Here is a 13,067-nt window from a genome sequence, read left to right on the forward strand (position 1 = left end):
GCGACAATCAGTCGTCGTCTGGCATGAGTCACGAACGTAGTAGCAATTGAACATCGTGGGGCATGAGTCATGGACGTGGTGGCAGGTGCACAAGAGACCGTGACCGTTTGAGGCCACACAAAATACTGGGGGCAACAAAAAGGGAAAGTGGATTCCTGCCGATAAATACAAGTATCGCAGCAAAACAAGCAATGAGCAGACCCATGTTGTCTAGAGGCGTACTTAAGGGATGTTGATAAGATCTTATAGGAGAAATGACTTGAGGAGACCCCCCTTCTTTGGAGATTTTTGCCATTATAAAACGCGGCACATTCGGTTTCGACGAAACGGAGGCGTTGGGGAGGGATTCGAGGATATGGAAAAACAGAGGAGGTACAACCGACGAAATAGACTCAAAATCTTAATTAGCCGCTGAGGAAAATCATTAGGCCGCCTCCGTTCCGAATCCGTCGCCGTCCGCTTGGCCGGCGTCGTGGTCGTCGTGGAGTGCGTGCTGGAGGTCGGGAAGGTGCTGGACCCCCGCGCGCCGGAGCCCACAGCGCACGAGGCCGAGGCGGTGGAGCTGGTGGCGTACACCGCCGTGCACTGCGTCCAGCTGGAGGGCAAGGACCGCCCCGCCATGGCCGTTCATTCTTCATTCCTCGTTGCGAGGTGTGTGATTCTGTCACACGTTTTGTTCATGGTGAATGTACATTCATGATTCTTGCTCTGATGATTCCACGCGTCATCAAATTCATTCATGTAGATTGTGACCCCCAATTAATGGGATAAAAAAAGGGGAAAGAAACTTCTCCCCGGTGATGGTGGATGCACAGCACCAAGCAGGATGTGGCACCTGTTTGAACTTCTCCCCTGGAGCGTTGAATGGGAAAAGATAGAGAGATGGAAGGAGAAGAAGCACGCAGGTTGTTGTTGACGAGATCAGAACGACAGTCGGTCAAAGGAAGCCTTGCCGGACCGTGCAGGAGAAGAAGCACACAGGATGTTGCTCCTCCGAGGATCCCAGCGTCCCCGACCCCGACCGCGAGGAAGCCTTGCCGGACCCGTGCGACAACAGGTCGCTCTTGCTTCGCGCCTGGTCTATGGTCTCGCCGCCGGCGATCCCAGACACTCCCCGAAGATCCACGTAGCGGCAGCGACAGCTTCGTGGAGCCGAGCGCCGCGCCGAAGCACCTGTTGCCGGTGCCGACGAGGAAATCAACAAACAGAGAATGACGAATGTAGAATGGGGAGAAGGGATGGGGACGGGTGGCGGAGGGCGCTGTGCACGCCAGCGGGACGACGACCCCGACCGGCGACAAGGCCCTCGCCGTCGAACGCCCCGTAACGGCGCTGAAGACGGGAGCCGTGGCCGACCTAACTGATCCTAACGGTGGAGGATTAATCATATCAAACACGCCTAAGAGAGAGCTCGAGTCTATACTGACGTGTGTGCGTCGTGTGAATCTCCAAATCGTCGAAGCCCTCGCCTACGCCTCCGTTTCGTGGAAGCCAAATCTGCCGCGTTTTATAATCCCAAAAGTCTCCCTTCTTTGTAGACTGGATTGTTTCGGAGGCTGGGCAATTGTGGTGGCGGGGTAGAGGAGCATGGTCGTTGGTGAAGAATCGGAGCTGCCTCGCGTGGGGTGTGTTGAGGCTTGGCAACAACGGCGCACCGCGGTCTTCCTCCTTCTGTGCCGGTGTTTGGGTGTAGGCGTCGTTGAGTCCTTTGGCCATGTGTGGCCCATCTAGTGGAGTCGGAGCTACTCGTCACTTGTGTTGAGCTCGACAACGATGACTTTGGATGGTTTTGTGTGTGTGGGGCTACCGTTTTCTGGGTTGTTTGTGCACTATGTGGAGGTTTCAGGCCTGTTTTTTCTTAAAACCGTGTTAATTCCATTCTTTTTCTTAATTGAAAGGCAGAACCGTATAGCTCCTGCCATTAAGAACGACAAATATTAAGAACGAAGGTAGTACTTGTGATATATCCTCCAGTAATAATGACTTCATTCCCACCTCCAATATGATTTATTATAACACAACAAACACCACAACAAAACTGTGTTTCTCTCTACTATATTCATAATATAACCCTGATCCTTTGTTTTCCTGTCCTCATTCATTCATGTTCACCTATCTACTACTGTTCCTTTTATAGAGTATGCAGTGCAGTGCAAACACTGCTCTAAATTACCGACCGCATCAATTAATCAGTCAATTATACCAATCAGTCAACCATACCGAAGCTCAGGCAGGCAGCGGCATACATGCCACACCCACAGTGGCCTGCATTTCTCTTCTCCTCCGCTTCCTGGCCCTCCGCGGGATCTCCTGGCTCTCCTCCGCGCCCACCTTCATCAGGTCGCATTCCCTCTCACCTGCACCAGCATCCAGAAATAGTATGTGTTTTGGTTCACATCACAATCAGGACTTGTTTCACGCCTCTACGGTGGTCACAGTGGGCAATGGCAATAAGGCATTGTTTTGGAAATCCAATTGGATCTCTGGGATGGCACCTCGTCACATTGCACCATCTCTTTTCAGAAAAACGAGACATAAGAATATCACGGTCAATAGGGGACTAGAGGATAATAGATGGATATCCAATATCTGGCCGATTCAGGAAGGTACTGAAATTCAAGAATTGTTGGCACTGTGGGAAGCCATCCGTGACGTTGTAAGGGACGTTGAAAATGAAGATCAAATATTATGGCGCTGGACTGCCAATGGCGAATACTCTACCCGTAGCGCCTACCAAGCTCAGTTCAATGGAAGCATGTCTAGAATAAAAATTGAAGCAATATGGAAGGCAAAAGCGGAGCCTAAATGCCGTTTTTTCGCGTGGACGCTCCTACATGAAAAGATCCTCACAGCTAACAATTTGCAGAAGAGGGGATGAGATCACAACCCTATTTGTCCTCTTTGTCACATAGATCCGGAAACCCCGAGTCACCTGTGCAAAGATTGTAGTTACTCAAAAAGCATTTGGCGGACTTTGTTACATTGGACCAATCTCAACTCTTTAGCAAACCTAAACTATGATGGCCAGTTGCATACTTGGTGGAGAAGATGTAGACTCAGAATTGATAAGCCAAGACGAAGGTTATTTGACGAGCTAGTAGTCTATTTTTGGTGGAATATTTGGAAAGAAAGAAATAGGCGAATTTTTCAAAATTCCGGGAATGATCAACTTGTCGTCGCCCATCAAATCAAGGAGGATGTCTTGCAATACAGTGCGGCTTTCTCTTTCTTTTGATCAGAGAGTTCTCTAGTGGTGGTTTTTGTTTTTTCTTAGTGGTGGAGTTCTCTAGTGGTGGTTTTGTTTTTTCCTCTTCTTTTCGCTTTCTTCTTTTTTCTTGAATTGGCTGTAGTTGGTACCTTGCTGGCCTGTAGTCCCTGTATTTGGTTTTTTCTCCTTCTATTAATATATTCGGCAATCCTCTTGCCGTCCTTTCGAAAAAAAACAATCACAGCCTCCTGAATCTGAATATCCTCGCTCCATCCCCCAGTGTTACGTACGTACCTAAGCTGCCTGATCCCGAGGGCCTGAGGATCACGCAGGAAGCACGGACGTCGTTGTCATCGTCAGAGTCGTCGATGAATATCACCACCTGCATGCGTTTCACAAGCAACCCGCCATCACTAAATCTAATTCGCACACACGCTCATCGACCCAAAGCCAAGCTAAGCGCTTTTTTTTTTTTTACCTTCTCAGTTGCCGCTGCCCGGCTGATGACCTTTGTATTTGCCGCCTCTTCCTGTTTAGGTGCCACCCTGGATCTAGAACTAGTTAGCTTTTGGGGAAGCGCTTTCAGCTTTTCCTCGTCTACCTTGGGCTTCGGGTCTGTTGCTACCTGCTTTGCAGGGCACACCAAAGGTGCGGGATGCCTGCCATCAGCATATAGCAGTTTCTCAAACTTGTGCTCGGCAGTAGTCCAAATACCACTTCTTCATAAATGCCCTATTCTACAAGAATTGAACAAACAATAAAATACTTCAGCTACCAATATAATGCTAGTATATATACTCGTCAAGTGTAAGTTGGGTTTGCAATGCAACTGACAAGAAACTACTTATGATGAAAAGAAGAAAAGCCATGCTAGCTAGTACAATGAAACTAATATTCATATAGGAAAACCAATAAAGCTAACATTCCACTGCAAGTCTGCAACAGCCTTTGAACATGCTGTCATTAACCAGATGCAATGAAAAATAAACACGCACCCAACGATCAAATTTTAATCAGGTTTCGAGTTTAGAGCAGCCACTTTGCATTTTGATTTAACAACCGTTGAGATCCTAGTTCAATGCTCCTACATGAATATAACTTTATCTAATAACTGGAGCTTGTAAGAAAATGAGTTGAGAACATTACACTTCCGCTATGGGTATTTTGTTTGTATGGGGTCGTCCACTTGCTACGGGTATTTCGTTCATCTCGGTCCTTCCGCTTTCTGCTGTTTTCTGCCTCATCATAGGTCTTCCTTTTGGTGCTGGTATTTGGATCACCACAGGTTTCCCATTTGCTGCTGGTACTTGGCTCATCAGGGAAATTCCATTTGTTACTGATGTTTGTCTCTTCAGAGTTTTTCCATTTGCTGCAGGTGTTTGGCTCACTAGGTGCCTTCCATTTTCTGCTGGTGTTTGTCTCATCACACTTTTCCCATTTGCTGCTGGTGTTTTGCTCATCAGGTGCCTTCCATTTGCTGCTGGTGCTTGGTTCACTAAGCTTGCTACTGTTGTCTGGCTCACCCGGGTTACCTCTGGTGTTTGGTTCACCTGAGGCCTTTCGTTTCTATCGACTGGTAGTTGGTTCATCAGGGGCCTTCCATTGGTTGTGCATCTCTGCTCCTTCAGTCAAGATAAAAAACATAGAAGATAAAGATGGAACTTTGACTTGCTTACTATAGTAATGAATACATACTGTTGGCATTTGGATTGCATCGATCTTACTGTTGAGAGATTTGACAGCTCTAGCAATCTCCTGCACACAGAGGCAATGATCAGCCAGTGTCCAAATTGTGGCTCTGCGTTGTCTTTTTCAGCAACCCAAGTGACATTGTTTCAGAATACAAAACAGAATATGGGTGACATGGTTTCAGAATGCAAAATAGAATATGAGGTTGACCATATAACTTGAGCCATCTTTAAATTTGAGCTAACTTGTATTGAGCCTTGTTGGGGGCCTTCGGCTTACGAAGGTCCTCAAAAACAGGATTTAACAGTATTTCTGGAGTATAATGTGTGAACAGGTATCTTCGGACTCAAGTCGGTATTACAGCAGGAGAAGACCAAAATAATACGAAGGTTGATACAGCGCCGAAGATGTGAGCGAGAAAAGCTTCGGCCTGGTAGCAGAAAATGAAACCGACTTAAAGATGAAAAGGCTATTCAGACCTCGATAGATTACTATAGATTTATTATCAAATGTAAAGGGCATGAATGTAATTTCGTATGGGCTGTGTCTCGTGCCTATAAATAGGTGAACAGTACCCCCGTACTGTTCACGCTGATTTGGCATTCGCTTTGGCGTCACACCTGTACTTTTATCTCCTTCAAGCTGAAGGTACATTTGTAATTCGATGTTATTTCTGTTTCTACATAATAATAATGCAAAAATAAGTTAATAATAATATATAATTATCCATGTTATCCTTCATATTTTTTGTGTTTCATTCTTCATCATTGTATGCTGTGATTATGAAGGTACGTCCTTCATAACCTTCGTCCGAAAATCATTATATCCTAAGGGAAATAATGCTTCGAAGGACGAAGGACTTTATCGATTAACATTTTCTGTGTTGCCTTGTTCTTAATTCATAGCATTTAAGAACAAGTCCCCAACATTGGCGCCCACCGTGGGGCTCGAACCCACGACCACAAGGTTAGCCTCTCTGCATTTTCAAGGGTAGGCTTGTCTTAGTTTATTCCTTCTCCAGACCCCACTCACGTGGGAGTAGGGTCTATGGCCCTACCTCAATTTCTTGTCTTCTTATATATACGTTGAATATACAGTAAAAAATAGCAAGTATATGGGGCCAAAACTACAGGCCACTTCCATCGTTCTAGTCCACAGTCCAACGTCATGCTAATACTATCTCCAACAATATACTTTATATCCATTCTCTATATCTATCTTTTACGGTCTCCTATAAAATATTCCCTCTTGTATATCTAATCTCTCTCCTGCAACATCCTCTAAATTTCGTCCTCTATGATTAAATACCTATATTAGACACATTTTACTTTTATTTTCTGTACATACGCATTTATCATACTCTCAAATGTATTTCAAATGTATTGTGCATATTTTAGTTTTGCTAAATTTGTTGTTTAAAGTATTAAAACGAATAGAGGAGAGAGAAACTCTATATATAAAGGATCCAACAGTGTCCCCTAAATTTAGAGGACACTGTTGGACGTGTAGAGGACAGGAATCTCCCCTAAAATTTAGGATATAAAACGTTCTAGCACATCTGTTGCAGATAGTCTAAAACAGCCTACTCTTAGTGTGTCACCCTACTCGACCGACCATTGCGCAAACAAGAGTTTTAACAATTAAATATTGGAAGAACATCTAATCTGGATGAAATAGTTTTAAATTCAACATTAAAAAGACAAATTGATGAGTACGATAAAAATGTTCAAGATGAAGAGAGAAAGGTGTACATTTAAATTCTAGCTTTTATCGTACGATCACTAGTTTCTATATGCAATATTACATCTGTTTTACGGTTTTGTCTAGTTGTTTTGAGATTTTATTTGGCCCTATGTGAATTTATGTCCTGCGTCCGTCACCGCGTGGGAGCCTTAGGCACTGGGCCTGCCCTCTATTTTTTTTGTATATTTATGTGAAACCAAACTGACATCTACTGAGATAACAGGGAAACTCAGAAACTAGCAAGTTGGTAAGGTAACTATTTGTGTGCACGTCCAACCATTAGAAGAGCCCAAAAGACGAATGGAATTAATGGGTTCATACCAAAACTAGAGACGAATCATTGCATAACAAAGAGAAACTCAAAGGTTACCTCCATGTTGTTTCTAAAAATTCTGAAGATGTCACTCTGTTGTTGCTTTAAATCTCTTTCTATTTGTTTCGGCAAGACTGAAAGGGCTGAGGATATCTCAACCAGTTTGTTGGAGTGGGAGTTCAGAACAGCCAGCTGATCAGCAATGTTTTTTGTGTTGCTCTCAACAAGCACTTTGAGATCACCTTGTCCCTTAAGCTGCAACGGCATAAATAAATTAGTCAAACTTAGTTATCTGTCAAAAGTAACAGAACGCAGGAGGATGAAGGACAGAAGCATCATTCATGCTTACATTTTTCTGCATCGAAGTGTCGAGGACAACAATCTTTTGCTGTATGCTTCCAGCTAAACATGACAAATGCATGCTTTTAGTGATGCGCCAGGACATAATTATAGCGCAAAAACTCATAAACAAAGTGAAAATTTTGCATTACCAAGTTCAGGTACCAATTAGGACTTACAATCTAGTGCAGCTTCCTTCATGGCTCTGTTTAACTGCATAGTGTCGTTTTGCACTGAATCGAGCACCATCCCTACCTTATGCACTGAACTTGCCATATGCTGAAATTTGCGCTCAACATCCTCAGCAGGAACCACACCTGTTAAACCACTGCCTGTTAGGCACTCAAATAAAAAACTATGGAGCTCAATGAAGTCTGGACACAGTGAATGAGATAAGAATGACCATAATTAAAACAAACTCATCTTCAGCCCCTGTTTTTTTTCAGAATACTGCTATGTTCGTATGAATAAACTGAAAATTGTACTAAATGCAGCACAGAGATCTGGAGGGTTTACATCTACTATCAGGAAGAGAAGGGTTTACATCTACTATCAGGAAGAGAAGGGTTCCATCGATGGACAGGGTTGCTTGATGTTTTTGCCAGTTGCAGCTGAGATTCTTCTCGCACACAAGAAGCTGAGGTGACAGGCAACGATGTCATCTTCTTTGATGAGTCGTCATGCAACCTGAATCCCTGATCACCAAGCGAAAGAAAATGGAGGTCATAATTGTGCAATAAACCATAATTATACATCTTCGAAAACTAGATTATAGGTCATAATTGACCAAACAAAAGAAGCACGGGTGCTCTAAGCGAAACATGAGCAGAAGGAGCATTGTCACATTGGCCATTGGGCAACCATCATGCCTTTAAGAATGATAAAGTATAAGTCACTGCTGAGGATCATAAAATAATAATGTGACTAAATTGCATAATGGAACCATAGTTTCAAACAGATTCACACAGATTCACAATTTCAAACAGTCCCACAGTCATGCTGGGAATATGGGATCTACTCCCTCCCTGATAGCTTCAGTAATGCTGAACCAAAGAGATGCCAAGATGGTGCTAGTAGCAGAGCAAACACGTTTACTGATCGCAATTGATTAGGCAGCTAAACTGTCGGAAATTAGAGTCTGTGCACTGTGGTTCTGCATCCTACATTTTTTTTTGCAACTGAGCCCTCTCAACTAGTACACCTGAAAGGCCCTCAGGAAGAATATATTGTTTATGAATTTCTACGATCAATGCGGCAACGCATCAGCTTGAAGTGTTCCTTACACGCATCGATCAAGCACAACTGAAATCACCTGAAGCAACTAATCCAAAGCGACGGAACAACATGCCACAACCACTAACCGCCCTTCGCGAACTCACTGGCGATGGAAAACCGCTAATCCCGCTGATCACACATTACAACAGCACAACGGTTCACATCCCGATCACGGTCGGACAGCGACGAGAAGGAGGAATGACGAAGCAAAACCGGTAATCCCGCTGATCACACATGACAACAGCACAACGGCTCACATCCCCGATCACGATCGTACAGCGATGACGCCGACGCCGACGAGAGGGAGGAATGGGTTCAGACGGCACCTGGTCGCGCGCGGGCGAAGCGAGGTGGAGTGTGAGGAGGTTCTCGTCGAGGGAGGCCTGCGATAGCTGCGACTGCGAGTGCAGGAGCGACGACGCGCCGCCGCTCCCCACAGCGCCCTGCGAGAAGGATTGCTGCGACAGCGGCTGGGACCGCTGCTGCGACCCCGCCGCCACAGCCGCGGCCGCGGCCGAGGAACCTGCGCCGCCACTCCCTCCGGTCCTACTGAAAGCAGCAGAAACACAGAACCAAGCGATCGCATGTGTCAGAACTCAGAACAACGGGGGCAGCCGCGGTGCGAGGTGGCGGAATTGGTGGGCGGGTTTCACCGGGGAGGGAGGACGGAGATGGAGCTGAGGTCGCATGCCTTGTTGATCTTAAGCTTCATGCCTGCTCCCGTCATCCCGTGGTGATCGCCGGTGCGGTGAGAGAGGAGCAGGAACAGAACAGGAACAGGAACAGGAACAGCCGAACAGGAACAGCGTAATTAATGCTGTGGATAGGGAGGCGCCGCAAATTTGAATTCTCTCCTCTGCCAAGATGGCCTGGACGGGTACAGAGGCCCACCCCGCTCACCCTGCCTGCCGTGTGGGCCCCTGTACAGGGCAATTCTGTTCGGCGACCGGGCCCACTAGACGAGCTGCAAGTACATGGTGCCACTTTGCCGGTGCCACTGATACCTAAGCCGAATTTTATTTTATTTGAGAAACATTTGAGAAAAAACATTGCGCACCATGTGAATTTGTCTATGAATGAGCCTATAAGGGGCAAAACTAGCAATGGAATCAAAATAGTGGATCGTGAAAAATAAAGAATTTGCAAAGTGAAGTTTGAAATATGGGATGAGATAGTAGATGCGATAGAGGACCTGCTGAGGATAGCCAAATAATATGGGGATCCGCCAAGCCAATATCTATGGAGAACCCGCTATTGATTAAGTTGCATGCTCCAACCCATCCAGTCCTCCACATTTCCCATCTGGTCGTGAGTGACTTGTACAACTGCTAACTGCTGGGATACGACACCCTCCTTGGTTGCCATATTTTGCCTTGTAAACCAAAAACACAGGATGTCGAATGTTACCACACACACATTTTATATTGGACTCCATGTCACACTACCTTTTGCTTTTGAAACAAAAAAACTCAGTTCAAATGGCTAGGGGCATAGCATACAATGCTACATTTTATGATATCAAGAAAGAAACTTATGAGCTATTTGGTTTGAGGAAGGAGGTGGTCCACCATCTTCTCCCAAAATTTATGGGATGAACAATAAGCCACACCATAGAGATTTGGTAAAATGATTCATTTTTACACATTTTATCCTTCATTGTTTCATATTGAAAATGATTACATGTATATCTTTGGCTTTACAAAGGAGTGCACAAAGATATGTCAATACCGAAGGCTGAGTGGCTTAGTTCTCTCTCATGCCAAATGCCTCCCCTCTGCATGGCGTTGTGCTCCTATTTATAGTGGTGAGGTATAGCTTCGTATGAAATTACAAATATGCCCACTGGTCCTATTTACATGAACTATGCTCACACAACTAGGAATAAACCTAGAGCAAGCACTAATGCAGTCTAACTAACATAAGCACTTTACAAAGCACCTACGCTAATCACCGAGTGATTCTATTAAGCACGTGGTGTTTGAGCACTTGGAGATGTGTATCACATGTGTTGGTATGTTGCTTAGGCTCCCACACCTTCAAATGGTCGGCTAGAGGGGTTTATATAGAGTCCCCATCCAATTCTAGCCATTGGAGAAAAGCTGCACACTTTTTGTCTGCGTGTGCACCGGACCGGTCTAATGCAGCACTGGACCGTCCGGTCTGAGCTTCCAATTCAGCTAGTTGTTTCCTCTGTCTGCACTACAGACGGTCTGGTGCCACTGAAAGTCGCCTAGAGGGGGGTGAATAGGGCGAATCTGAAATTTATAAACTTAAGCACAACTACAAGTCGGGTTAGCGTTAGAAATATAAACGAGTCCGAGAGAGAGGGCACAAAACAAATCGTGAGCAAATAAAGAGTGAGACACGATGATTTGTTACCGAGGTTCGGTTCTTGCAAACCTACTCCCCGTTGAGGTGGTCACGAAGACCGGGTCTCTTTCAACCCTTTCCCTCTCTCAAACGGTCACTTAGACCGAGTGAGCTTCTCTTCTCAATCAAACGGGACATAAAGTCCCCGCAAGGACCACCACACAATTGGTGTCTCTTGCCTCGGTTACAATTGATTTTGTCACAAGACGAATGAGAAAGAAAAGAAGCAATCCAAGCGCAAGAGCTCAAATGAACACAACAAATCTCTCTCTAATCACTAAAGCTTTGTGTGGAGTTGGGAGAGGATTTGATCTCTATGGTGTGTCTTGTATTGAATGTTATAGCTCTTGTAAGGTGTAGAAGTGTAGAAACTTGGATGCCATTGAATGTGGGGTGGTTGGGGTATTTATAGCCCCAACCACCAAAAATGGCCGTTGGAAGTGTACTGTCGCATGGCGCACCGACACTGTCCGGTGCGCCAGCCACGTCAGCAGACCGTTGGAGCTCTGACTTGTGGGGCCTCTGGGCTGTCCGGTGGTGCACCGAACAGGTCCTGTAGACTGTCCGGTGCGCCAACTGCGCGTGCTCTGACTCTGGCGCGCACTGTAGCGCATTGAATGCGGTTGCAGACGACCGTTGCGTAGCCGTTGCTCTGCTGGCACACCGGACAGTCCGGTGTGCACTGGACACTATCCGGTGACTCACCGGACAGTCTGGTGAATTATAGCGGAGCGCCCTTGCAATTTCCCGAAGGTAGCGAGTTCAACTTCAAGTGCCCTGGTGCACCAGACACAGTCCGGTGGCACACCGGACAGTCCGGTGCGCCAAACCAGGGTGCCTTTGGGTTGTCTTTAGCTCTTTTTGTTTGAACCCTTTCTTGGTCTTTTTATTGGCTTATTGTGAACCTTTGGCACCTGTAGAACTTATATACTGGAGCAAACTAGTTAGTCCAATTATTTGTGTTGGGCAATTCAACCACCAAAATCAATTAGGAAAAAGGTGTAAGCCTAATTCCCTTTCAATCTCCCCCTTTTTGGTGATTGATGCCAACACAAACCAAAGCAAGTATAGAAGTGCATAATTGAACTAGTTTGCATAATTGTAAGTGCAAATGTTACTTAGAATTGAGCCAATATTAATTCACATAAGATATGCAAGGATTGTTTCTTTATATTTTTAACATTTTGGACCACGCTTGCACCACATGTTTTGTTTTTTCAAATTCTTTTGTAAATTCTTTTCAAAGTCCTTTTGCAAATAGTCAAGGGTAAATGAATAAGATTTTGAGAAGCATTTTGAAGATTTGAAATTTTCTCCCCCTGTTTTAAATGCTTTTCCTTTGACTAAAACAAAACTACCCCTCAATAAAATCCCCCTCTTAGTGTTCAAGAGAGTTTTAATATACCAATTTTGAAAACACTACTTTCTCCCCCTTTTGAACATACTAAGATACCAATTTGAAAATCGTTATTTAAAATTAGGTGGTGGTGCGGTCCTTTTGCTTTGGGCTAATACTTTCTCCCCCTTTGGCATGAATCGCCAAAAACAGATACTTGAGTGAAATATAAGCCCTTGAAACTACTTTCTCCCCCTTTAGTAAATAACATATGAGTGAAGATTATACCAAAGTTGGAGAGTTGCTCAGAGCGACGACGAAGGATGAGTTATGGAGTTGAGTAGAAGCCTTTGTCTTCGCCGAAGACTCCAATTCCCTTTCAATACACCTATGACTTGGTTTGAAATTCACTTGAGAACATATTAGTCATAGTATATAAAAGAGATATGATCAAAGGTATATTCATGAGCTATGTGTGCAAAACATCAAAAGAAATTCCGAGAATCAAGAATATTTAGCTCATGCCTAAGTTTGTTAAAAGTTTGTTCATCTAGTGGCTTGGTAAAGATATCGGCTAATTGTTCCTTGGTGTTAATATATGCAATCTCGATATCCCCCTTTTGTTGGTGATCCCTTAGAAAATGATATCGAATGGCTATGTGTTTAGTGCGGCTATGCTCAACGGGATTGTCCGCCATGCGGATTGCACTCTCATTATCACATAGAAGAGGAACTTTGGTTAATTTGTAACCATAGTCCCTAAGGGTTTGCCTCATCCAAAGCAATTGCACGCA

The 13,067-nt window shown here is 44.8% G+C and overlaps 1 protein-coding gene across 1 annotated transcript; it reads right to left on the reverse strand.

The window, feature by feature from the left end:
* Window positions 1-1,977: 1,977 nt before the first annotated feature.
* LOC103630570 (protein PAIR1) lies at window positions 1,978-9,294 on the reverse strand. Its single transcript, XM_008651620.2, has 11 exons — window positions 9,221-9,294; window positions 8,894-9,116; window positions 7,837-7,987; window positions 7,472-7,609; window positions 7,303-7,355; window positions 7,011-7,208; window positions 4,904-4,963; window positions 4,355-4,830; window positions 3,687-3,867; window positions 3,503-3,590; window positions 1,978-2,357 (listed from the first exon to the last, which is right to left on the reverse strand). The coding sequence occupies exons 1-11, from the start codon at window positions 9,292-9,294 to the stop codon at window positions 2,227-2,229; spliced, it is 1,773 nt and encodes a 590-aa protein (XP_008649842.1). The 3' UTR covers window positions 1,978-2,226.
* Between the last annotated feature and the right edge of the window lie 3,773 nt (window positions 9,295-13,067).

This window comes from Zea mays, chromosome 1, assembly GCF_902167145.1.
Source record: "Zea mays cultivar B73 chromosome 1, Zm-B73-REFERENCE-NAM-5.0, whole genome shotgun sequence".
NCBI classification, from domain to species: Eukaryota; Viridiplantae; Streptophyta; class Magnoliopsida; order Poales; family Poaceae; genus Zea; species Zea mays.

Coding starts and splice junctions, on each gene's coding strand:
- LOC103630570 (XM_008651620.2), bottom strand. CDS start 9,294: ATGACGGGAGCAGGCATGAAGCTTAAGATCAACAAGGCATGCGACCTC. Junction 7,356..7,471: donor GAAGGAAGCTGCACTAGATT/GTAAGTCCTAAT, acceptor TGTCATGTTTAG/CTGGAAGCATACAGCAAAAG. Junction 2,358..3,502: donor CTCGGGATCAGGCAGCTTAG/GTACGTACGTAA, acceptor ATGCTGGTGCAG/GTGAGAGGGAATGCGACCTG.